We start from the raw sequence: 22,965 nt of genomic DNA, 5'->3' as shown, positions 1-22,965 counted from the left end.
TCCCATTTGTGCATCAAAGCACAAATCATCCAGGTCTCCACCCATGCAGGTACTTACTAATTCTGCAGTCAGGACCAGCAAAGCCAGGGGCACATTCACATCGGAACCAGTTCACTCCATCAACACAGATCCCTCCGTTGTAACTGTAAATAAAATACTCTGGTTAACAAGCCATCTACATTGTTCCATTGGTCAATTAAAGCTTTGCTAATTAAAGCTTCTGCTGGTCTTTAGGGGGACAATTTAGTCCTACCAAGAGAGAAAGTGTAAAGCTAGATAAACAATATTGCTTAGCAAGTCAGCTGTTGAAACAGCAACATCCTACAGATGCAGGAGGAAGTGTAGCCAAAGAACTCAAGGAGGTAAACAGCATTTTCAAGTGAATACAAAGAAAGCCCAAGCTTTCCAAAATCTGGTTCTTTTCTTAATACATGAAGCACAGAATATGGCAGAGTGGACAACTAAGTAGGTTGTTTCATCAACACATCAGTATTTTTCCCCTTCAACCATAAATACCCATCTCTATATTTAAAGTATTCCCATTTAATTTTCAAAAAAATTCAGAGTTTTTTTGAACACATTTATACATAATAATTGGTCTAACAGGACATTTTTATATTATTTAAAATTATTTACTGTAGGCTAACAGGTTTTGATTTCTCATTTTTTATCCTACTCAATTAGAAATGGTTCAAATGTTATCACATTGATTCACTTCAATACCACTGTAATTTAGTAGTCAGTACCACCATGGAGACTACACTAAAATACTTTTATTTGTTCATACATGAATCAGCTCAAGATTGTTTTGTAGTCTTTGTTGCTGTCAAGGAATAGATATGGCATAGCAAAAAATGGTTATAAGATATTTTACAGAGGCTGGCTTCAATAAGATTTTAGAGTAAAAATAGTTCTAATCTGTAATGTAAATCCGTATTACTGTGCTCACTTTTATTTTCACAATAGGTACAGGACTGGAGATCTTGTACTTACCATGGATGAGGGTTGCAGTCATTGGTGTCTAGAAAAAAGAATATAAAATAGTGTAAATAGAGGCACAATTTATTTTCTAATATGTAACACTATAGTTCTGAAGACACTATATTTGGTAAGTAAAGAGAAATACACAGAACTGAATGTTTTCTTCCACACTTGTGAAGAAACTACAATTATCGTATGCATCAACAGTAGGTAGAATAAAAACAGGACTCAGAGCTTTCCTCCCACTCCCAAGGTTACACCTTGGGGGAAAAAAAATAAAAAAACAAAGTTGCAGGCTTTACTCCACCTAACCAATTCACTGTCTTGGTATGTCAGAGTAGTTAACTGCTATCCTCAGAGAAAAAGGCTTATACACCACTGCCTGCCTTTCCAGATACTTTTCATTATTAAAATTATTATTTCTGTGAGGATTTTTTCTGCTCTGCATGTTTCCAAAAATTATATTTTTATAGAAGGCTGAGATTCTTATTTTGGCAGAGTCTAGATGCAAAAAGCAGCATGACAAACTCTTCATTCATTACTCGAGCATCGTCTTCTTTACCTACCTCCCACTCTGAATGATTCAGATGTTTTGGCACATGAACCCCATAAACTTGCTTTGTTTCAGTTAACAGCTCTCTGCCAGACACTCCCAATATCCCAGGGGGATGCAGGGGAAGAGAGGAGAAAAGCCTTACTCTGTGTGCATGTGCGTCCTTCCCATCCTTCCTTGCAGATGCACGAGAAGGAATCTCCACTGCCAACACATGTTCCACCGTTCATGCAAGGGTTTAGAATGCAGCTGCTGTTTTTAGCTTTGAAAACAGAAAAAGTCTCTATTAGCCCAGAAAACAAAGAGTACCTGGATATGTCGATATCACCATTCTAAGCAGTATTTAAGTCAATGGTTAAAAACTTACAAAACGGTCAAAAAACTCCAAAAATACCCATATCACATGATAGCCTCTCACCTATCTTCACCATCATCCCAATTCAGTTGTTTAACTGAACCACAGAATTCTATTTAAAAATAATTACCTCCTTTCTGACCCATCTGTGTAAGCATTCTTCAAGTACTGCTAAATTATTACTTTGGCAGTGAGTTACCCAAGTCACAAGGCATTCTTTGTAACAAATACTAATATTTAAAGCTCAGATTTTGATTAAAAGCTGCAATTGTATCTAAAAAGTAGAAAAACTGTACTAAATTATCTTCATTCAACTTCCTGATCATAGTGGAAGTTTAATTTTCAGATGCACCATAGATACCAAATTCAGGCTTCAGAGGAAAAAAAAAAAACACAAAAAAAAAAAACCCACAAGTAGCTCCCTACAGCAGGCAGTAACTCAACAAATCCCCTGGGAAAAACCCCTTCATTTTATTTTTCCTGGGTATGCCTGCACATACACCTCAAGATCACAAACCTTATGACTCTGCAAGCCAAGCAGGGACTAAGCTCCCAGGAAAACCTTTACCCAGGGCCTCTAAAGGCCAACAGAGAAGTCAAGACACAAGCCCAAGTTTTCTAAAACTGCTTAGGAGAAAAGCTATGGAAAAGACCATATAAGCAACCAGAGGAACTTCCTAAAACTCAGTATCACATCAGGTGAGTGGAAGAAATTCCTTAAATTTCAGTTACCACCCAACTGGAACAGCTTTGAACCAGCCAGGCAGAACAGTGAGCCTGTTTACTAAACAGTGGATTATTTAAACACTTTTCTGCTTCTTCTGGCTTCATCTGCAGACAATTTAAAAAGCTTACCAGTGTTGCAGGTACTTCCTATCCATTCTGGAGGACACGAACAGCGGAATGTGTCTCCATCGTCATAGCATGTTCCACCGTTACTGCAGGTGTTGGCATCACACTGGTATTCACCTACACACCAAAACAGAGCAGTTTTAATTCCCACTGGTCTTGCTGAATGCTAAAACCAGGTATTTTTTAATCACAAAATTAAAGAGACTTCATATTTAAATACAACAGTATCAGAAAGACATCAACTTACTGTATTACAATAAACAGCCCAAAGAATGCAATCTAAGAACATCTCTCACGAAACTGTTTCACTACATGAAGGAATACATTTTTTAAATGTTCCGTTTTGTGACTGGGAAACTGGAAGGGGTAACGAAAATGAGCCTATTTTTTTTAATGCAATTGTTTTATTTTAAATTTCAGGAACTCCAGTCCCACGAGAAGAAAATAAATCTTTGGGTAAACTAAAGATCAAAGCAAGGAAAACTTACGTGAATGACAAGTTTTGCCTTTCCAGTCATTCTTACACTCACAATAGAAGTCATTTACCAAATCAATGCATCGGCCACCGTTGTGACATGGGTTAGGAGAACAGTCATTGAAATCTAAAAAAAACCCAGGTATTCAAATTAGATGATCTAGCCCAGCCAAGGCCATGAGAAAAACAGAAAATATTTCTTTATAAAGAAAATAAATGTTGTAATACTTAGGAAGACAGCAATCCTAATTATTATGAAGTTATCTTTATGTAAGCAAGGAAAAAACTAATTTAATAACAATAGGAATTATGAGTTTCTGGCAGCTTAAAAGGACCGTTCAAGTATGGCTTCTAAGTAGAGCACCAAAATAGCTTGGTTTTTACAAACAGCTGTATTCTGAACTTCAGAAAGAGCTTTCTAGTAGTGACCACAATTTCCTGAAAAGGAGCTCCAACACAGGACATGCACAACATCCACACGAGACAGTTAAGGCTCCCTTCTTCTGCTCTGTGTCTCAAACACAGATTTACAGCCCTTAGTGATGGCTTAACCACATAAATGCATACGTGCATGGATACATACATTAAACTTACATACAAAACCAAGAATTTTAGAGGAAGTTCTTTTCACTTCAGGCAAACATTTTAATAGGTGGAACGTAAGTATTCCAGAACAAACTTCATCTAGACCACACAAAGGGCTCTTTTGACAGCAATAGCTGCCAAAAGCTGCTCAGTCTGTGTTTCACATCTTAATTGATGTGTGTCCTGTAATAAGGCTCAGCAAGTTCTTGCCATCATGCTTTAGAGGAAGGAGCTTCATTCACAGCAGAAAAAGAAACAACTTCAGTTTCCTCTGAGGTGTCTTAACCATTAACTGGCCTAGCTCACTTCCTGGCCAACACTTTTGCCTATCCCCAGGAGAAAAAGTTCTTCCCTCCTAAGATAAATGCTGAACTATACCAAGGAATTAGATTCTGCTCCTATTAGAGGAGCTCAGACTTTTAGAGCAGCTACCTGAAGTTATTTTTGAAAATACTTCTGCAAACAAGACAATTATAGAACAGAGAAACCACCCTGTACGTTATTACAAACATACCAACCATCTCTGATACAACAAAGCTGCATCATTTGCCCCTGCAACACTGAGCAGTACTCACTTGTGTCACACAGCTCCCCTTCCCAGCCACTTGAACAGAAACATCTAAAGGAATCAACTTCATCAATACATGTCCCACCATTCTTGCAAGGTTTTCCAAGACAATCGTTGATATCTACAACAAAAAGTCAATGATTATTCCTCAAGGCTGTTTTCACCTTCTCAGAGGAGTGATCTACACTCGTGTCTCTAGGAAAAGAAACACGAAGTTATTACTGCATTTGTACAAACAAAAGAAAAGCTCAAACATCTGTTTTCAAGCCTGGTAGGGTTTCTGGCTGTATTGTCTCTCATGTAGCAAGTGACAAAAAACCCCAAAACATTAGGTTTACCTGGCAAAAATATCCAGGTGTTTGAAAAACACCCAGACCAGCAATACACCTTTCTAGTCCTTTCTTTACCATTCTCATGTTGGAGAAATCCATGGCTCATAAGACTGTACATAAAGGTAGTGGGTACAGACACATTTGCACTGAAGTTGGACTAAAAGCAGTTTTCTTTCACAGAGGAAGTGTGAACCATTACAAGGACTGCTACCAGAAGAAACAATTCCAAGCAGTACATCTGAAACAGTCCTTTATGTAACTTTACTGAAATCTTAATGTTTTGTGTTGGAAAGCTTCATAAAATCAACTTGAAAACAAATTTAGAGCAAAAAGAATGATCTTTTACAAGCTCCTACTTACTTTCATGACAGTATGTTCCAGTAAAACCTCTGTCACAGGCACAAGTGAAATTCCCTCCTGGCTGACTAATGCACCGTCCATGAGGCCCACAAACATTGGATGAAATGAAACGGATTCCTTCTTGGGTAGCATTAGTGAAGACTTCTATTGTACAGCTGTCTATTACTAAAAAAGAAGTGTATCTTTAGATTCATGATCTTTATCATCAATGACTTTTCAGTTTTAAAGGAGTTTTACAAAAATTAAAACTAATCACAATTTTATGTTAGCTATAAGTTATCATCTACCTCTTTATAAATAAGGAGCATTTCCTCTCACTGACTCACTTTCTTATGAAGTCTAAGTGAGTACAGTAAGAACATTTCTGCATTATACTATTCCTCAAAACAGTATTTTTTTAATGTAACACCATCAGACAGATTTATGGACAACAGCAGGTACCTTTACAAGAATTGTTCTTGCAGTGGTCCTTAAGATGAGAACAATTTTTTCCATCATAGTCATCAGGGCAGGCACAGTAATAATCTCCTCCCAGATCATAACATTTAGCCCCATTCTGGCAAGGGTTAGGTTCACAAAAATCAATATCCATCTGTAAGAGAGACCACCGTTAGAGGCAGCTGCTTCATTTCCCAGGAGCAAGCAGCATTATCTGCTTTGCCAAAGGCACAGATGAAGCTAATGTACAAGGAACCTCAAGTTTTAAGGTTTATGAATCATACATATTGCATTCCATCCTGCAAGACAAACTTCAGTCTTGAAGGATACTTTAGTCTATCCTCATACTAAGCATTTCTGACACTGTTAGAAAGATCCTCCTTTGCAGGAGGCTGAATAAGCACATTTGCAATAACTCAGTAAATAATTACTTAAGCCATTAGGAGACATCTTCCTGCAACTTCTCTGGATCATTATAAGTCACTTCCCTGTCTTTCACACCCACATACCGAGTGCTACAAGGCAAGTTAAATACCAGTGCACTTGTCAGCTTTGTGTCTGCAACAGATTTAAAACACACAGAACCTGAACAAAATCCCATCCCCTAGACTGAATTCTCTTCCCATCTCAATTAACACACAGAATTTATTATAAACCACACAGCTTGGAAGGGACCTCTAGAGGTCAGCTACTCCCCACCTCCTGCTCAAAGTAGGTCTAGCTAGACCCAGCTGCTCAGGGCCTTATTTTTACAAATACCATCACCACGCCAATTTACACACAGATACACGAGATGCATTTTGAACTCTGACCATCTAAGCCAGGAAGCAAAATTTAAACCTTGCCTTCAGAATATAACCTTAAACATAGACATTGCTGTGGCAAAACAGTTCTGTTGCTTTCTGCTTTAGGCAGACATGCAAGAGCGCAGATTTGTGATGCCCTAAATTGGTCTCAAAATCCACAAAGCAGCCTCAAAAGGGATATTTTTACATCACAGTATCTTTCCTCCAAATTGTTATTCTTAAGGATTGCTTTTTTCCTCTCAAGTCAGTTTTTCCCTCTTCACGTCTCTCTTGGGAGAAAGACAGCTTTCAACTTTACAGACATAAAATTAAGTTCAATAGTGGTTTTGATCCCTATTTTTAGCAGTTCAGTAGCTAAATAGGAGAAAAATGCAAATCTAGCCAAAGCAGAAGGAATACAAATAGTGTTAAGTATTGAATTCAGAGTAGCACATACAATTCCAGCAGCAACAGAAAAATTTTCAGCAGACCATTTTGTGCTCTCATACAGAGCATTCAAAGCAAGCTATTAAAAAATAGCTATGGTCTGAGAAAGATTCTCAGATCTCCTCTATCAGATGCCTCCATTTGTTTCCTTCCATTAGTGTAAATTTCCCCTTCCCAATGCAAGTTCAGTAGCTGGTACTTTAGCATCTGGAATCAATGGTAGATATTTCCTGCAACACACAAGGCAAGCAGCCAACTCCCCCCTATTATTCAAACACATTTGCTAAAACTTTAATTACACAGTACTGTATGAATCAGCCCAGAGTAGAGCACTGAAGTTATGATCCTTATGTAGAAACAGTTCATGAGCTGTTAGGTGCTGCACCAGTTTTTTAAACTGGTTGGTATCTGTAGACCTTTCAAATTTTGAATAAAATGAGGGCACTGCTTCTTTAACAACGCAAATAACATAGAATGGAATTACTTCAGTGTTTAAGAGAGATCACTCCAATGTTCTCCTCAAAAAAATTCTGGAGCAAGTCCAAAAAAATTCTAACCTAATGGCTGCAGTTGATGCTAAGCATAACACTCAGATGGATTTGACTATCAGCAAAAGCCAAAAAGTGAATATTTAATGCAAAATAATTTTACACTGGAAAGTCTAACATCCTCCCTAAAAAGAGGAATATCTTCATTACCATGAAGTACGTTAGGAATTATCACTAAGACTTCAATATTTCAGATTTGAATCCTTAAGCACTAGAACTACATGTTCTTAAAATGATTTCAGACAGAAAGTTCTGAGAGCCAATACTTGCCTATCTGCCTGCCTTTGGTAATTATGTTAATTATCTCCATTATATATAATACAAATAATTGATATCTAATTATTATACTCCTACCAGGAGCAGTAGGATTACTTGAAGGGTAATTTCATTATGTACTTCAGAGTTATTAGGATGAGAACCCAAAGCTCTCTAGCATAACAAAAGGACACAGGTCCTGAAAATTGCAAAGGAAAACATGTCAAGCTTCAGAGTACTTGCAGCCTTAAAACACTTAGGAAGGCCAACACCCATGTGCAACAACTTGCAGTTCATCAGGCTGCAAATTCAAGCGTTACAGCTACTATGACAGCACTGCACAACAAATTTGCTTATTCAGAGTATCAGATAACAGCTACGATAGGCAGCAACGCTCCAGCCTTGCGTTACTCCCATTTAAAACCAGAGATATATTTCTTTCAAGAATTCAGTCCATGACAAGTATTGCAGCAATGTCTGCACTGCCCTCACCTCACAGAAGACTCCTGAGAATCCCTGGGAACACAGGCAAGTGAATCCATTCACCAGGTCTTTGCACCTGCCCCCGTTTTGGCAGGGATTGCTCTCACACTCGTTGGTTTCTATCTCACAGTTTTTTCCTGTGAAACCACGAGGGCACAAGCAGTGGTAACCATTCACTTCATCCTTCACAGAACAGGGAAAAGAAGCAAAAGTAGAAGGATTTATTTACAGATGAAACTTGCACACAAAAGTTCAACTGATTTCTGTATTCTGGATTTGTGGACAGCGGTAGCACAGCAAAATTTTATTTTGTGAAATGAGTACAAAAGTCTGCACATGCAGGGTTCCATTTTTAACATTTGAACTCATTTAACCAACCTGTAATTGCAAACTACAGAACTTGTAACCAGGCAGAAAAAGATTAATTTTCAACAAGGAATGTAATGAACAAGAGTTACCTTACAAGTCCCTCCATGCTGGCATTGTCCATGACAGTCATTAATATCTATGGATAAAATAAGCAAAGCATTAGAATTTATACTGGATGACTAAGCTGTAAAGTATAGGTTTAGAATAAAAATGGAGAACAAGTGACTTTCAAAAAGGTTTTTCTCTAGATGTTTCAATAGAAAGGAAGGATTCTTGATGTCTTAAGAGATCCCTATTTTAAAAAAAATATCTAATAGAAAATTACATTCTATGTTTCTACTACAGTGTACTAAAATGAGCTATCAGTATCAGTTAATTTCATATCTAACATTTTAACTTGAAAGTATTTTAAATTGAATCAGTATATATCATTTAGAAACATGTAAGAGTCAAGAGATTTATTAGTTAAGTATATATCTAAGCTCACTTTAATGCCAACAACCTTTTAAAACAAATTTTCAAACAGTATTTTCAGTTCACATTGCTGTAGGCTAGAAAAACCCTGACAACAGGTATTCTTTTCTTGTAAAAGTATGCAAACTATCACTCATCATAATTTTTTTCTTAAAGAACAAAGCATCCTACTATCAACATACATACTAAAGAAATACTAACTGATATGACAATTTACTCCTGTCCATCCTGGAATGCAGTCACAGTAATATCCACCAATGAGATTTTTGCAAGAGTAAGCATTAACACAGGGTTTCCCCTCACACTCATTAGCATCTGTGAAAGAAGAGAAAATAAAGAAGAGAATAAAGAACAAACCCAGAAACAGATTACCACAGCACCAAGCAAAGTATCCATGCAATCCAAGCATCAGAAGCTCATATTAAACCCTGGTAGGGCACTAAAACCATTTACATATCACAGGATTTTAATGCACACTTGCCTACAGTAGCACATGCAGGTTATCTTACTCTTCCCTTTGCCAAAACTCAAAAAGGCAATTTGTTAGTCAGGGCAAATCCCCGCTTGTTTAGTCACTGTTCTGCCACCATGGAGGAGGAGCTACCATCACCAATGCTGCATTTTGCAACAGAAAAGTTATGGGGCATTCTAAAAGAACCATTATAAGTAAGCTTAAGTTGGGGCTTAAATAGTTACAGTTCCACTTGAATCGCCTGGCTTTAAGATCTACTAAAGGTGAGCTAAGATATCAATAACACACCTATTCCATGTTTTCTTCAATGAACACCATGCCGGAAACACACACAGTTATTCACTGTTTAGGAATAACCTCCAGTGGTCTCCAAAGCTTTAGAAGGCAATTACTTACCAAGCTGGCAAGTTGCTCCAATCCACTGCTGTGGACAAATACACTCGAATGCATTGACACCATCAATGCAGGTCCCTCCTTGAGCACAGGGGTTCGATGCACACTCGTCAATATCTGCAAAGTCAAAGGGGTCTTCCATTACACAGCCTAAGGCTTAGCTTAACAGATTCTGCTTCAAAATCAGTTTGAGATGAAGGGGGAGAATGTATAAACAAGCTTAGGGACAGACTAACATTTCTAACCTTATTTTTACTTAGGCTTTTCTCACATGTTTGAGAGAGAGGCGGGAAGATGTACAGACAGCAAAGAGGAATCAGCAAACCTACCTATGATTTGCATGTTCACTGAAAGTCACATTTCAGATCATGACAGAAATTTAGCCAGTTTTGGTTCTGTGGTTGGTAGTTTTTGGGGGTTTGGGGAGTTTTTGGGTTGGTGGGGTTTTTTTTTTTTTGCAGTTTTTTTGAGGACAGTTGCTGTTTAAAAACAGGTAAGCCACCTGTGTTCCAAATCACAGGCAACATGCAAACCAAATACAGTCCCACAGTACATTTCAACCACTTCTCTGTCCTGTGAACCAAATACTTAAGCATTTAAGTGTCCAAATCTACTCTTCTACTATTAAAGAAGGGAAGAACATTTCATCTTCACGTTTATATTTCTTACAATGAAACCATTCTGTATTTTGCTTCAGAGTGACAAGGAGTCAGGAATTGTCAAACAAGCTTTGGCAATAGCACATTTCTTTGGATATGGTCCAGCTATGCTTTTGATAACTTTTTGATAACAGATCTCAACTGCATCCAATCAATACTGTGGTTCTGCACAGAACCCTCCTCTTTTCACTCTGCCAAAGCTCAGCTGTTAAAAGACGGGGGAAAGTAAAAGACTATCACCAAATTCCAAACCCCCAGAGCATGATATCACCAAGAAAGCTGCATCAACCCTTCCAACCCAGCAGATCAGTCACCAGCAGAAGCATACCCACCAATAGCACACGTTGGTCCACTCCACCCTGATGGGCAGTGACACTTGAAGCCTGACGAAATTTCGTGACAAATTCCACCATTAGCACAGGGATTAGAGACACAAGCATGCTCAGCTGGGGAGAAAGAAGGAAAGAAATTCTTGCTAAATGCTCTTCCAGTGCCAATTAATGGAGAACTTGTGGTTAAAAGTTGCATTGATTAAAAGTAACCAGGAGAAATAGCAGTGGAGAGATGCCACCAGAAGTTTGGAGCCTTCCTCTCCCACCTGCAGAGAGTTAAGTTTCCCAATAGGAAACTGAAGCAGGACTTTCCTGAAGATGCATCATCCTTCCTATCTAATGATTAGAAAGCCTAAGCACAGGCAGGTCACTCTATTTCAATATCCCAGGAACCAGCAAAATTCCCCATTCTCTGCTTCCCTTTTTCACTGCTTCCTCACCTGAAAAGCCAAGCTACTCCCCCACATCTTTCAGGGCAAGCTAAGGCAAGATTTCACTCATTTCAGGCTAAACTTTACATCCCGTTCTACCAGCTGAAGCAAAATTCAAGTTTTGATGGTCTCTTTAATACCACACAGCACTTTATGAAGTGCAAGGATCTACATCCTGGTTAACTCTGAAAACCTTCTGCTGATAATAGTTTCGTTAACTTAAGGCCAAACAGTGAAATGAAAAGAAAAATGTTTCTTTCCACCTAAATTTTTAACTATCAAGGAACAGCAAAATTCATGATGAGAAAACTGTGAATACCACATTTTAAGAAAAGATTTAACAACCCATCATGACAAAGAAATAGAACACCCAACTGAACATTACATGAAGCAAAATATGAAAGAACTAGAAACAGCACACTTGCCCATTTACCTCCAAAGTGAGAATAATCAAGGAAAGTCTCCAAAGACCAAAACTGCCACCAGAAAATGAACATTTTGGTCTTGGTGTAACACATACACAGATATAAAAAAGCAACATGCTATCTTTGTACTGTGGTTGAGATAGGAAGCAGTTTTTCAAGACACAGATCTGTTAGACTCAAGTCAAAGCCATGCTTCATCACAAACGTGGTTTAAATACTCTCCTCCATTTTGCCAATAAGCACAAGGAAGACACTTTTTGTTCAGACTGCTCAAGATGACTCTGTAAGAGGGTTTGAGCACAGTTCCATAGTAGTTAACATCTGCATTCTTAATCCAAATGTTTTAGAGATCCCATATTAAAAGATGAAGTTTCGGTTATTTAAAAATGATAGTCAACACATTCAGCCAACTAAAAATTGAGCCAAACATCACAGTTGAAACTGAAGTGTCCATCACTTCCACCTTCCTTAGTCCCCACCCTAGATAAGATGTATGTTTTCCAGACAAGCAAATAGGCAGCAGGGAGAAAGGCAACAGGGAAAAGCACATTTGTAACCTATTTTCATGAGATTACATCCCAACTGCACGTATGGATTAAGGAAGAGAAGTCAAAGCTGCTGGTTTTGGTGATTTTTTTGAGCAGCCAGCCTAAGGCGCACGAGAGATGGAACATATCCCCACTGAGCACATAAAAGTGCCTAAAGCAGCTCCAGATCTCCAAAGAGAGGTGCAATATCCGCAAGTACCGATTTCGCAGTTCTTTCCCGAGTAGCCGTCGGGGCAGGCGCAGCGATACTCATCCGGCTCGGTGTTCATGCAGGTTCCCCCGTTCAGGCAGGGATGGTGATTCCCACAGTAATTCAGATCTGGACAGAGAAAAGGGTCAGTCAGCAGGGAGCACAGATCTCACCATTTTAATCCCTAGTCAGACACACAGATGCCTTTCTGGCTTGAACATCCTTCACCCACATCATCCCCATATTCCAATGGCTAGCCTGTCATCTGGTAACTATCCACAGAACAGGGAAGAATAACGAGACAACTGCAGGAGTTAGAAGAGTCAGGACAATTCCAAGCCTTTTGTCTTAAACTTCCTGTACTTCTGATGCCTAGGCACCATCTGCCACACAAGAATTAAGGCACAGAAACACTCAGGTAGTTGCACACTAGCAGGAAAAAGAAAGGGTTAATGAGTTATCAGTTAATCATGCAACTTAACTTATTGTTCCTGTACATTAATGTTAAGTACCTTTGTTACAGAGCAGGCCACCCCAGTTGGTTTCACAATTACACTGCCATGGTTCATTACAGCTCCCATGAGCACAGCCTGGGTAGCGGACACACTCATCACAGAACTGTCCTTGCCAACCATAATGACACCTAAGATGTAAGTTCACATGTTAAAAGTTAGCAACATGATGCTCCATTATCAGCATTACATGTATTTACAACACTACACTTACCATTCTCAAGAAACAAGGTCAACTGTTCAATGTGCAACAGATAACAAAACTTTATTTATCCTGTTTAGAAGGGACACAACTAGTCCTGTTGAACATCCTTACTGGAACTCATCCTGCTCAAATGTGTTACACACCATGGCAACAAACACCACCAAGCACTACACGTTGTGAGAACTGGACAAGAATTAGTTGGTTTTTCCACAAGAATTCCCATCTTCACATAATCATCTCACACTAGGACAAAAATTGTGATTGATACAAAAAAGCTGAAATTAATTTGCAGAAGGAGACTGCTGGCTTACTGCATCAAGCACCATAGTGGTTTTCTGTGAAGAGAGATTTCAAGATAGCTCATTTGCTCTAGAGTGCAACAGACTTAAAAGACCAGGGCAGCCAGAGAAGCAGCAGTCTTGACAATTTTCTCAAGGCCTGGTTTCTCAAGAAAACCATTTTCAAGAGATTTATTCCATTATATCCTCAGTGTTCTCTACTGGCATTATTGCAAAAGCACTCTTTGGAGAAAGGAAGAGCAAGAACAGAAACAAAAACCATTAATAATTCATTTGTTTTAGAGTTGAATTTTTTTCCCAAGATTTCTTCTGAGACCAGGATCTTTATGTTAATCTGTAACAGAAGTCTGCTAAAAGAAGCAACTGTTTATGCTACAGCAAAGATTTAAAGTCTGAACTTATAAGGGGCCAGGAGGGGGAAGGGCATAGGCTAAGGATCTTTTTTAACAGATATTTATATTTAACACATTTTAAGTACCAAGAAATAGTAAGCTTGCTCTTTTGGGCCAACAAAAGAAATGTTCTGCCTGTTAAGACAGTGTTTCTTATATAGAACTCGAGACACATGCTAGCAACAAAAGTTGCATAAAATCACACTGAATGGGAATTGGGCACACACACAACGGTGCAGCCCTACTGCCTAAAGGAAAAAATATTAGAAATGAACCTTCATTTTTTAGGTTTAACACTACCATTCTATTATCCACATGGTTTGAATAGTATAAGAGAGCAGAAATAAATTAAGTCTTTGGGGGGCAGTGAGAGAAGACAAGGAAGAGAAGTATAAACAATGAGTCTTGGTTCCTTGTGAATCAATCCCCTTCCACTGTTTCACTATGCTGGATCAATCCCCAGAGGAACAGAACAAGCTGTGCTGGCACCACAGTATTTAAATTTTTACTATTTACATTGGCAGAAGGAATCTAGATGCAGATCTCTGCAAGACCATTGTTTCCATACAAAGTTCTAGAGCTCCTTTGAGCTCCTGTCCCTGCTCCTGCCCTGAAAAGCTCCCACCCAGCTCAGATCTCCAAGGACAGCCTCAGCTGAGTACTCAGCCCAGAGGCCTTGACTGCTCCTCTGAGCAGGGCTGGCAGAAGCCTGGAGAATACTTGGGTTTTAGAAGCTGCTTTCTTTTGCTGTACACTAGCAGCAAGAGGAAACAAATACTGCTCCTGCTAAATTTGATCTCTTCCTTCCTCCTCAAGGACAGAAAAATCTTTTCAGAGGATGGTAATAAACAATAAAAAAAGCATTGCAACTCACTTTACTGGCTCTAACCCAAATCTTCATCCATGCCAAACTTGGCACTACTGCCAGTGATTCACCATGACTATCCCAGCCAGAGCCAACTCCCCACCCACATACAACAAGCATTTTCAAAAGCTGAAAGTCTGCATCACAAAGCAAATAATCAAAATAACTCGATTTATTCTCCATTACCAATGGATAACGAGTTTCTTTGTTTAACACTGCAGCAGTGCTTATGAGTGCAAAGAAAAATACAGCCACCTTCTAGAACCTGAAGGCATCTTAAGCGCCTACTTGAATTTGTAGGTATGCTTGATGGCACTAAAATTACTCCAGAAGAAAGGTTGCTGCCTTTTCATCATATTCAACACAGCCAAAGCTTACTTTTAAAGTTACACCAAGCCTGAGGGAAATAATTTCTAGAGGCTAAAAGCAGTCCAAAGGAACACAATGTTTACAAGTCAAAAGGTTACTATGTGGTAAGCTGATCAGCCTTCAGTTTACAAGGAAGAGTAAATTAGGATTTCCTCTTGAACAGGAAGTCTGGTTGCATCCTACATTAACAGGTGCTAGAGCAGTGTTAATTCCACTTCCTTCTAAAAAGATAATTTTTACATGGATCTCAGCTCACCCTGGGAGCAAGATGGGATCAATAAATGTAGACCAATCCAGAAATGGGTATGTTGTATGTCATTTACAGGTATGAGTATGTCCTTCATGACAAAAATATCAAAACAAAATACAAGGATGAAAACAATTAAGGATTCACCATGAGAAGCCCAAAAGGTAAAAACACAAATTCAACATCATCTAGGAAAACCCCCAAAACACAAAGAAACCAGAACTCCTTTTCAAGTACCAGCCACTTGGCAAAAGCCAAAAGGAAACTGCCAGTGCAGCTAACAGTGGGCTAAAGTTACTTCTTCCCTGCCCTCCCATCCCAGTCAAGAATCAACTAAATTGCAATTCTAATTTTTTCACATCTGACAAAATAAGAAAGCCAAATATAGAGAATCTATAAGGATTCTCATTGTTCAACAGACAAAGAAAATTCTTATTGGAATCAAGATTCTACTTCCTTTGTCCTTCCCCTCTGCTGACTTCATCAGCTCAAACTTGTCTTCCCAGTCCAGCACATGCAAAACAAAACCAGACCTGGCTTAATCTTAGCCCTTGCTGGGTTATTAGCAGTACAAAGAAACTACCATAAATAGATTGTTACAGTTTAGTAACTTCCTGATGCAAGGCTGAAGTACAGGCATCTGCTCCCAGACCAAAGCATCCCTTTGGGTCAGGATTAACACAGACAGAGTGTAATAGAGAGAGAAGAATTGTTGGTTATCTTGAAACCAAGAACTTGGAGAATAGATCTGGTAATTCTACAGGCATGCTTCACAGCTTCCATTTTCTTTAGATGAAGGCCTGGTAGCAATAGAAAAATGAGAATTCAAACAAAAGGCTGGAGGAAGTGGAGGTGGCAGGAGTTAACATTAGCAAAAATTCTAGATAACACTTCAATCTTCAGATTAGAAAAACTGCAACTGTGCAGAAAAAACACTGCTGTCATTGACAAGCAGATAAAGCCACAATAATTCAGCTCAGTGGGGCTTCAAACAGCTTAATTTCAGGATAAGAAGAAAGGTCTTTCCACAGTAAATCTCAGCGTGTTTGAAGTAGTAAATTTAGCATCAGGGAATCCTACAGAAGCACTCATCACTACACATAGTTCAAAGGTACATGTGTACTCAGAGGCAGGGGGAAGTAGGAAAAAGAATGAAACAGAACATTTGGGGGTTTTATTTTTCCTGAGGCCATTAAAAAATTAAACTCATCAAGTCTAATAAAACAGATTTTTCTACATAACTATCCTTTCCTTATGTTCTTCTGAAAGAATTATAGTTAAGGAAAAAAGCTGACACTACCCTTTGCTTTCCTCTCAGGAAGTTTGTGTCACAATTATTTTAGTGAGAGCTAGGTTGAAACTGAGCATTTCCAAATCAGATGGAGCAAGCTGCTCAAAGGATCCCACGTTGCTGTATGCAAGCAGGTACATTATTGTGAGGAAAAGGTCCTAGGAAATCTGATCTAACTAGACCTCCTTGGGAAAAGAGGTGGGGCAAGATGACCCTGGAAATGTTGTCCAGACTCCATGATTTTATGTCAAATCCTGCAGTTGCAGTCATAGAAGGGATCCTGATGGTCTATGAAGCACAGCCTCTCAGCACCTTGCAGGATTGACTCCTCCTTATCTAAAAGGAGGATGCCTCTGCTAACAGCAGAGAGTCAGGGTGCTCTCAACAATCAGTTTCAACTCAGCTCTTTTGTATTATCTTCACACATGGTTTGTTCTCCTGGTTCAATCATTTCTGGTTATTTGAGAGTCCTGATCCTTCTGTGCAGAAAGTTCAGTGGAGAAACTTCATATTGCACATCTCATCCAATCACTAATCTATGCTGATTAACCTTAAAAAGAGCTCTGTAATACATGAGAATGAGAGGATAACTAAAATTCTGCTCTACACCTACTTACAGAGCTTTGTCAGCACTTCATGCATAAATACACCTAAATCACTAAAGTGAAGTCTATTTCTGAAGACTACATCAGAATATGGAACCTAAAAATAAACTTAAAAAATCCTAGGGAGGATGTAGGCAATGTGGTATAAACCTTTAAATATCACAGGTGACACCTTACTGATAAATGGCACTTCCTACAAAGAGAACATCATTGTGATGTATTTATACACCTTTTCATAAGCAGACCTTTTGGAGGGAGCTTCTCCCAGCCATGTTTCAAGTAGAAGCTGGGGCCAAAACACTCAACACAGGAAACCAAAGCAATACAGTGACATTAAGAGCAGAAGCAAAATGCATCATTCAGGGGTGGGGGGAGAAATAACCCTCTTAAATAGAAAACCACTAAATTTTCTAGTGACGTGAACAGGATGGTGTTGCATAGGCCAGAACAATAGCTTTATATTAGTTATTTACTTAAAATAACCATAAGAAAGCCTGTTTAAACTTTCAGGAGATTACTTGTTGCACAGCAAGCAGCAATATTGTCCAGCTGTTAGATACTACAAGTCTGAGCATCTCGATTCAATGTTGGTAAGTGGTACAGTACTCATTCACTAATACTTGTCCCAGAAACACTTTGCCCACTTTCCTACCTTTGAAATAGGCTAGATAATTTTGTGAATAGCCAAGGAAAATATGCTCATTAATGAACTCAAATAATTTAATTACCTGAAAGCTTGCTGTCTTTTCCTCTCACCCCCATTCTTATCAAGCCAAAAGATACAAACCCTTCCCTACAAGCCTTTTTCTCCTCTAATAAAGGAAGTTATTGAAAGCTAACAATCTTACTCCAGTACTGTGTAGAGTTTTGAGAGCAAGTTAAAAGAGGGGATGGTTCAAAAGTTTTTAGCCAGGACATTGCTCAGTTAACTTACATAAGTGGCTCTAAGGGTGTGCCTGTATTTGCATTAGTTCACACCAGGAACATGCTTTTTACATGAACTGCCTGATCATTCCTGTCGATGCTGTGTTAGTTCACATCACGGAGCTGTTTTGGAACAAGGGAATTGGATTCCTCTTAGGTTAAACTAAGGTAATGTAAGACAATGCATGCCAGGAGCACACCTAACGCGTTCCAGCTGCAAACAGGCATTCAGTCCACAAGAACAGACTAGAAAGTTTAAAATTTAAAGCCCTGAAGTGTTTGGAGTAGAGCTATTGGGTTCTCCACGCTGCTTTGATCTACTGTTCTAGTTCAGCTGCACTGTTGCAGACACAAGTTCAGGCACTACATGTTTTTACTTCCTGCCCAGCCACTCAAATCTCCTGAGTGCAGATCCACCTTTAGGATATATTCTGTGCCTTCCTACCCACTCACAAGCAGGGCAATACAGAGTGTGCCTCAGTTCCTTGACCAATAAAGAAACACAACATGGGATTCTTTACCTAACTTAATGTGTCTGTCTACTTGTGAAACGCTTGCCAACATTCCCTAAGGGCTCAACTAGGACATAAGAAACAATAACAAGAGTGTTCTGGTTATAACAATAGGCAAGAGAACCTGATGGAAGACACAGCAATAGTAAGAATTTTACAAGATCTTTGAAACCTGAAGCTGTGATAGGATATCTTACTCCAAAGAGACAGAAGGTGCCCCAGTCCTGGTACCAAGTGCACTCCTGCAGGGCTAAGCAGCAGCCTCATGCTCTTTAGGGACCTTAGGCAGTCCAGTGTTGCAGGAATGGAAGTGGTCAGATGCCAAAGCAGCCTAGCACACTGCCCAAACAAGGCTTTTCCCTAGTTTACTGCTCAGAGCAGCCTATGAGATTTCTCATAATTCTATTCTAGAACAACTGTGGAAGATTCCCACCTCTTACTTTCTCCCAGTTTTTAGAAGCAGCAATTTTATTTCTGTGTTTTCAGCTCTCTATGACCTTTTGCTGGTCCTCTAGCCTTTCAATTACAACCTGGTTTGAGAAGCCTCACCAGATCACCTTGTAGCCAAGAATGAGTTGACAAGAATCCAGCTGTTGGGGGTTTTGCTAAAAAAACCAGTTTAGACAGAGCTCCCCAGTGCTGATGGCAAACATGTTATGCACCCAACCATCACAAAATCACAAGTGAGACATCAGTGATATTGGATAGCCTCTGAAAAGCCTAAGATTTAACAAAGACTCTCTAGAAGACTGTTTAACAAAGACTGGTATATCCCCAATACTCCATGTAGTTGTAGCTCATTTTGCAACTCCACCTTTTATTCCTGCATTTCTCTAAAGAAAGTACTGAATAAAAGCTGAACAGGGTCTGAGAGAGGCCCACAGCCCTTGCAGGCACTGCTGGACTGCTGAAGGGGAATACAAGGACTGCAGAAGGCATGGCACTGGACAGAAAGCTTGAGGAAACTTTTTCAATGGGACAAAGGTAAAGGCACATGATTAAACAAAAATAAAAAAAAAAATCACCCAAACTGTAAAACTAAAACTGTCACATACAGTTTTAAATTAATTCTAGAGATAAGTCAGTTCAAAGCACACAAACCCTAATTTATTTTAAAAGTTCTTTTAAAAAGTGCACTTGCTTTGCTCACCTTGCACAGAATTTACATTAGACTACTCTTAACAACCCTATTTTTAACTCATTTCAGTTAGTCTACACATTCTAGAGAAATTTTTGTATCAAAGTTGTGGAAAGTAAGACTGGCATTTCCCAGGACAAAACCCAGCTCTTTCCTTGGCTCCAGAATATAACCTAAGCAGTGTTAGGGATTTGACTCCTTTTGTTTTGCTTTAAATGAGAAACAAACATTCAAAGGCAATGGGAAAAGCTGAAAGGCTTCTGAAAATATCATCATCCTGGCAGGACTATGACAATGTAGGCCAGATATGAGGCATATCTGGACCACAACCAAAGCCATACCACTCTGGATAACAAGGAAGTGAAAGATTGAGCTGTTAAGCCTAGTGACAGTTTATGAGTGGTACCAAACATACCCAGGGCAGTGGTTTTAATCAAGGAAGAAGACTGTCACTTGTGGTTTCTCTGTATTCAACTTTGCTAATTTCATAAGGCCATTGAACCCAAGCCAGATATGAGCCATTAGATGAAACTTCATTCTCCTCTAGACAGCTTAATGGAATTTAACAAAGTACTTTATATGATGTAAAAACATACAGAAAGCACCAACATCATGGCTCTGCAGTATTGTGCCATTGATAATCCATCCTACTACTTTGGCCTGGTGAAATCAATAAAAATAGACCATGTAGCCTGCTACTACAGACCAATGTTTATTGTCTTTCTTTATGCACTATGGATAAAGACTGGTTTGTTTCCTCTTTAAGGTGGTGGCATTTTTCCATCCTTGCAACACTCAGCTAAGTTGCTTTTGCTTTCCTCAAGGATGTATTTTTTCCTCATTATTCACAAAATCTTTATTTTTTTGCTTTATTGACTCCCTCACGAAAAAACCCACCACCCAGACCTGGCCACACCACAATACATCAGGTCACTTTGAGGCATCTGGTCATTCCTACTTATTTCCCATTTTGATTGAAGCTCAGTAGAAATGGAAAAGCAGCTCAACACTGACTTTCTCAAAGCAAATGGGTGCATAAACTTTCCCAACAGATGATGCACATCCAGAACCAGTGACATATCCTTTATTAACAGTCTGAGGTCATTTAGCTACTTCTGATTTTAGTGTAACTTTTAATCCAAGAACAGCTCTAAGTTACATTGGAACATAAAAAAAAATGGAGGGTAGGTCTCTACCTGAGACCTTGGCTGAAGTCTTGGAGTCCCTGCTCAAGTTACCTCCTTGTTCATGCAAGCTGAAGATGAAAACCATTTTCCAGCTTTTCTGTTTACAAATGCTACTGCAGATTTTGGCAATTAAGCAGCTTTTGGCACCAGCAGGTTCCCAACTGCCTCACACCCATATTTTTTCTCACATTTTCATTTTCTTTCTGAATTAAAAAAGGACATTGTTTTCACCTGTTAAATTACAGTGGCAGCTGTCCAGAGACCAGGATGAAGGAATCTAGATTAAAATTCAATAACACCAAACATAGCAGTTTCTTTTAAATAACAGTTTCCTTTGTCCTGCTGAAGATAAAGGTCATGTCTGTAAGCCTTGTTTATTTTTAGGCCAGCATCATTTTTCTACTGAAAGTATTATCCATTTTAGTTAAAAGCAACATTTCTAACACAGTTTAGGACCTATGACAGAATACAATTTAAAGACAGAACACACTCAAGCTACCAAATCAGCATTAAAGAGATAGCTAAGCACTTTGTGCAATGCTACAGTGGCCATACATAGGAAAGCCATTGTTCTCTTCCAACTTGCTGATCATGGATCTGACTTGAGCAGACAGGCATCAAGAAACAAGGTAACCTGCACACAATCCACTATTCCTTCCCTCTGTACTTTCCTTCAGGTGAGAGAATCTGCCCAACAAAACAGAAGATACCTGGACAGAGTCCTTCAATAGGCTCAGGGTTATTTTTGTGAGCTCAGTTTAGCTGAACAGGTTTTAAGGAACACCTGGACTTACTACACCAGATGCTTCTTCACATCAGCACCAGGCTGCAAGGAAAGGCTTTGCTCCTGTGAGACCACCTATTAACAGTGCCTTGAAAAAGGTAACAGCCACCCAGCACCCTCAGCTTCAAAGATTTTATATTCCCTTCTTGAAACCTCCCTCCTCCTCTCCAGCCCCTACCTTCTCAGATACAGCTGGTATCACAGAGAAATGGAAGTCAAAAAGGAAACTGCACCAACCCCTCTCACCCGCCCACCCCCAAAGGTACTGCTTTTTATTTCCTTAAATCTGTTTCTTTTGCACATTTAGTCAAAGACTTCTTGCATTCAAAAAGCAAATATTCATAGGTTTCTAGGATGCTGTTTTGAAACCTATTGCATTCCAGAAGCCCTCACATGAATCAAAATTCATTAAAATAGCCTCTTAAGGGGAACAAATGCATTCTTGGAAGGCTCAAGGGAAGGAGTGTTTCTTCTTCAGGCAGAAATGATACTGGCCCAGCTCTCAACCACAATCTCTATTTGAAATAAGAAAATCCCCAACAGCACTAGGGGCACCCAACACTTGAAATCACAAGGAAGATATTTATTGATACAGAGAGATTGCAAATAACTTTATATATAAATATTCTTACACAAAAAGCCATCATTTAAACATTTGCCTTCAAAAAGATCTTTTAAAGGAAGTTTTCTAGCTTGAGAAGTGAAACCACACACAAACTGAAGCACTGCACTTCAAATTTACAGTTTTCATTCAGATCAGAAAGCTACAAAGCAACAAACCTTCCAAGAAGCATCTGATGGAAGTTTCAGGGCCCTGTGGTACAATGATTTAAGGCTAACTTTGTTATCTGCCATTCCCCACTGTTAAAAATATGAGGCTCTGCAGCAGGATGGGACTTGTCTGCATGTCACCTACCACAGCTCTGGCACCTCAACCCCAGCTCAGCTCTAAGCCCAGCAAAGCTGAACTATCTGCATCCCATTTCTGCCATTTCTGCGGTGGTTGTAGTAGCCAGAAGGATGAAGCCAAATTGCCTCAAAGTGTCACAGCTTGCCACAAAATGGTATTTGACAGCTCTCAGGGGTTCTGGCAGCCACAGCTTGGTTTCACATCATTTCAATCAAGCAGGTTAAACACAGCTCACTAAGGAACTACTGCATGAATCTACCCTTACAATGGTGCATGCTGCTCTGACCACAAATAAACTCAACAATTTACACAGTATCCCAAACTTGCAAGCAGACCTGTCCTATTTCTTCAATAGTCTGTGTAAAAATAACACCCATTTCCCCTTGACCTACAACATTGAATGCCTGAACCTTTA

At 39.2% G+C, this 22,965-nt stretch overlaps 1 protein-coding gene across 2 annotated transcripts in view; it reads right to left on the bottom strand.

Annotated features, from left to right (window-relative positions):
* The window catches only part of JAG2 (jagged canonical Notch ligand 2), a 69,114-nt gene that overhangs the window by 10,977 nt on the left and 35,172 nt on the right, over positions 1-22,965 (bottom strand). The window contains exons 6-20 of one of the 2 annotated variants that reach the window (XM_085061184.1): positions 12,823-12,953; positions 12,320-12,439; positions 10,717-10,830; positions 9,729-9,842; positions 9,062-9,175; positions 8,476-8,522; positions 8,027-8,200; positions 5,503-5,653; positions 5,062-5,226; positions 4,377-4,490; positions 3,230-3,343; positions 2,745-2,858; positions 1,680-1,796; positions 994-1,021; positions 58-143 (exon numbers count right to left, since the gene is read on the bottom strand). In XM_085061184.1, the coding sequence (XP_084917310.1) occupies positions 58-143; positions 994-1,021; positions 1,680-1,796; positions 2,745-2,858; positions 3,230-3,343; positions 4,377-4,490; positions 5,062-5,226; positions 5,503-5,653; positions 8,027-8,200; positions 8,476-8,522; positions 9,062-9,175; positions 9,729-9,842; positions 10,717-10,830; positions 12,320-12,439; positions 12,823-12,953 (1,703 nt within the window). The remainder of the gene's footprint in view (positions 1-57; positions 144-993; positions 1,022-1,679; positions 1,797-2,744; positions 2,859-3,229; positions 3,344-4,376; positions 4,491-5,061; positions 5,227-5,502; positions 5,654-8,026; positions 8,201-8,475; positions 8,523-9,061; positions 9,176-9,728; positions 9,843-10,716; positions 10,831-12,319; positions 12,440-12,822; positions 12,954-22,965) is intronic. The other variant, XM_085061185.1, reaches the window with a different exon arrangement.

Source organism: Lichenostomus cassidix, chromosome 5 (assembly GCF_008360975.1).
Source record: "Lichenostomus cassidix isolate B80296 chromosome 5, HeHo_3.0, whole genome shotgun sequence".
NCBI classification, from domain to species: domain Eukaryota; kingdom Metazoa; phylum Chordata; class Aves; order Passeriformes; family Meliphagidae; genus Lichenostomus; species Lichenostomus cassidix.
Note: the sequence above shows the minus strand (reverse complement) of the source record. Positions and strands in the feature narration are given on the sequence as shown.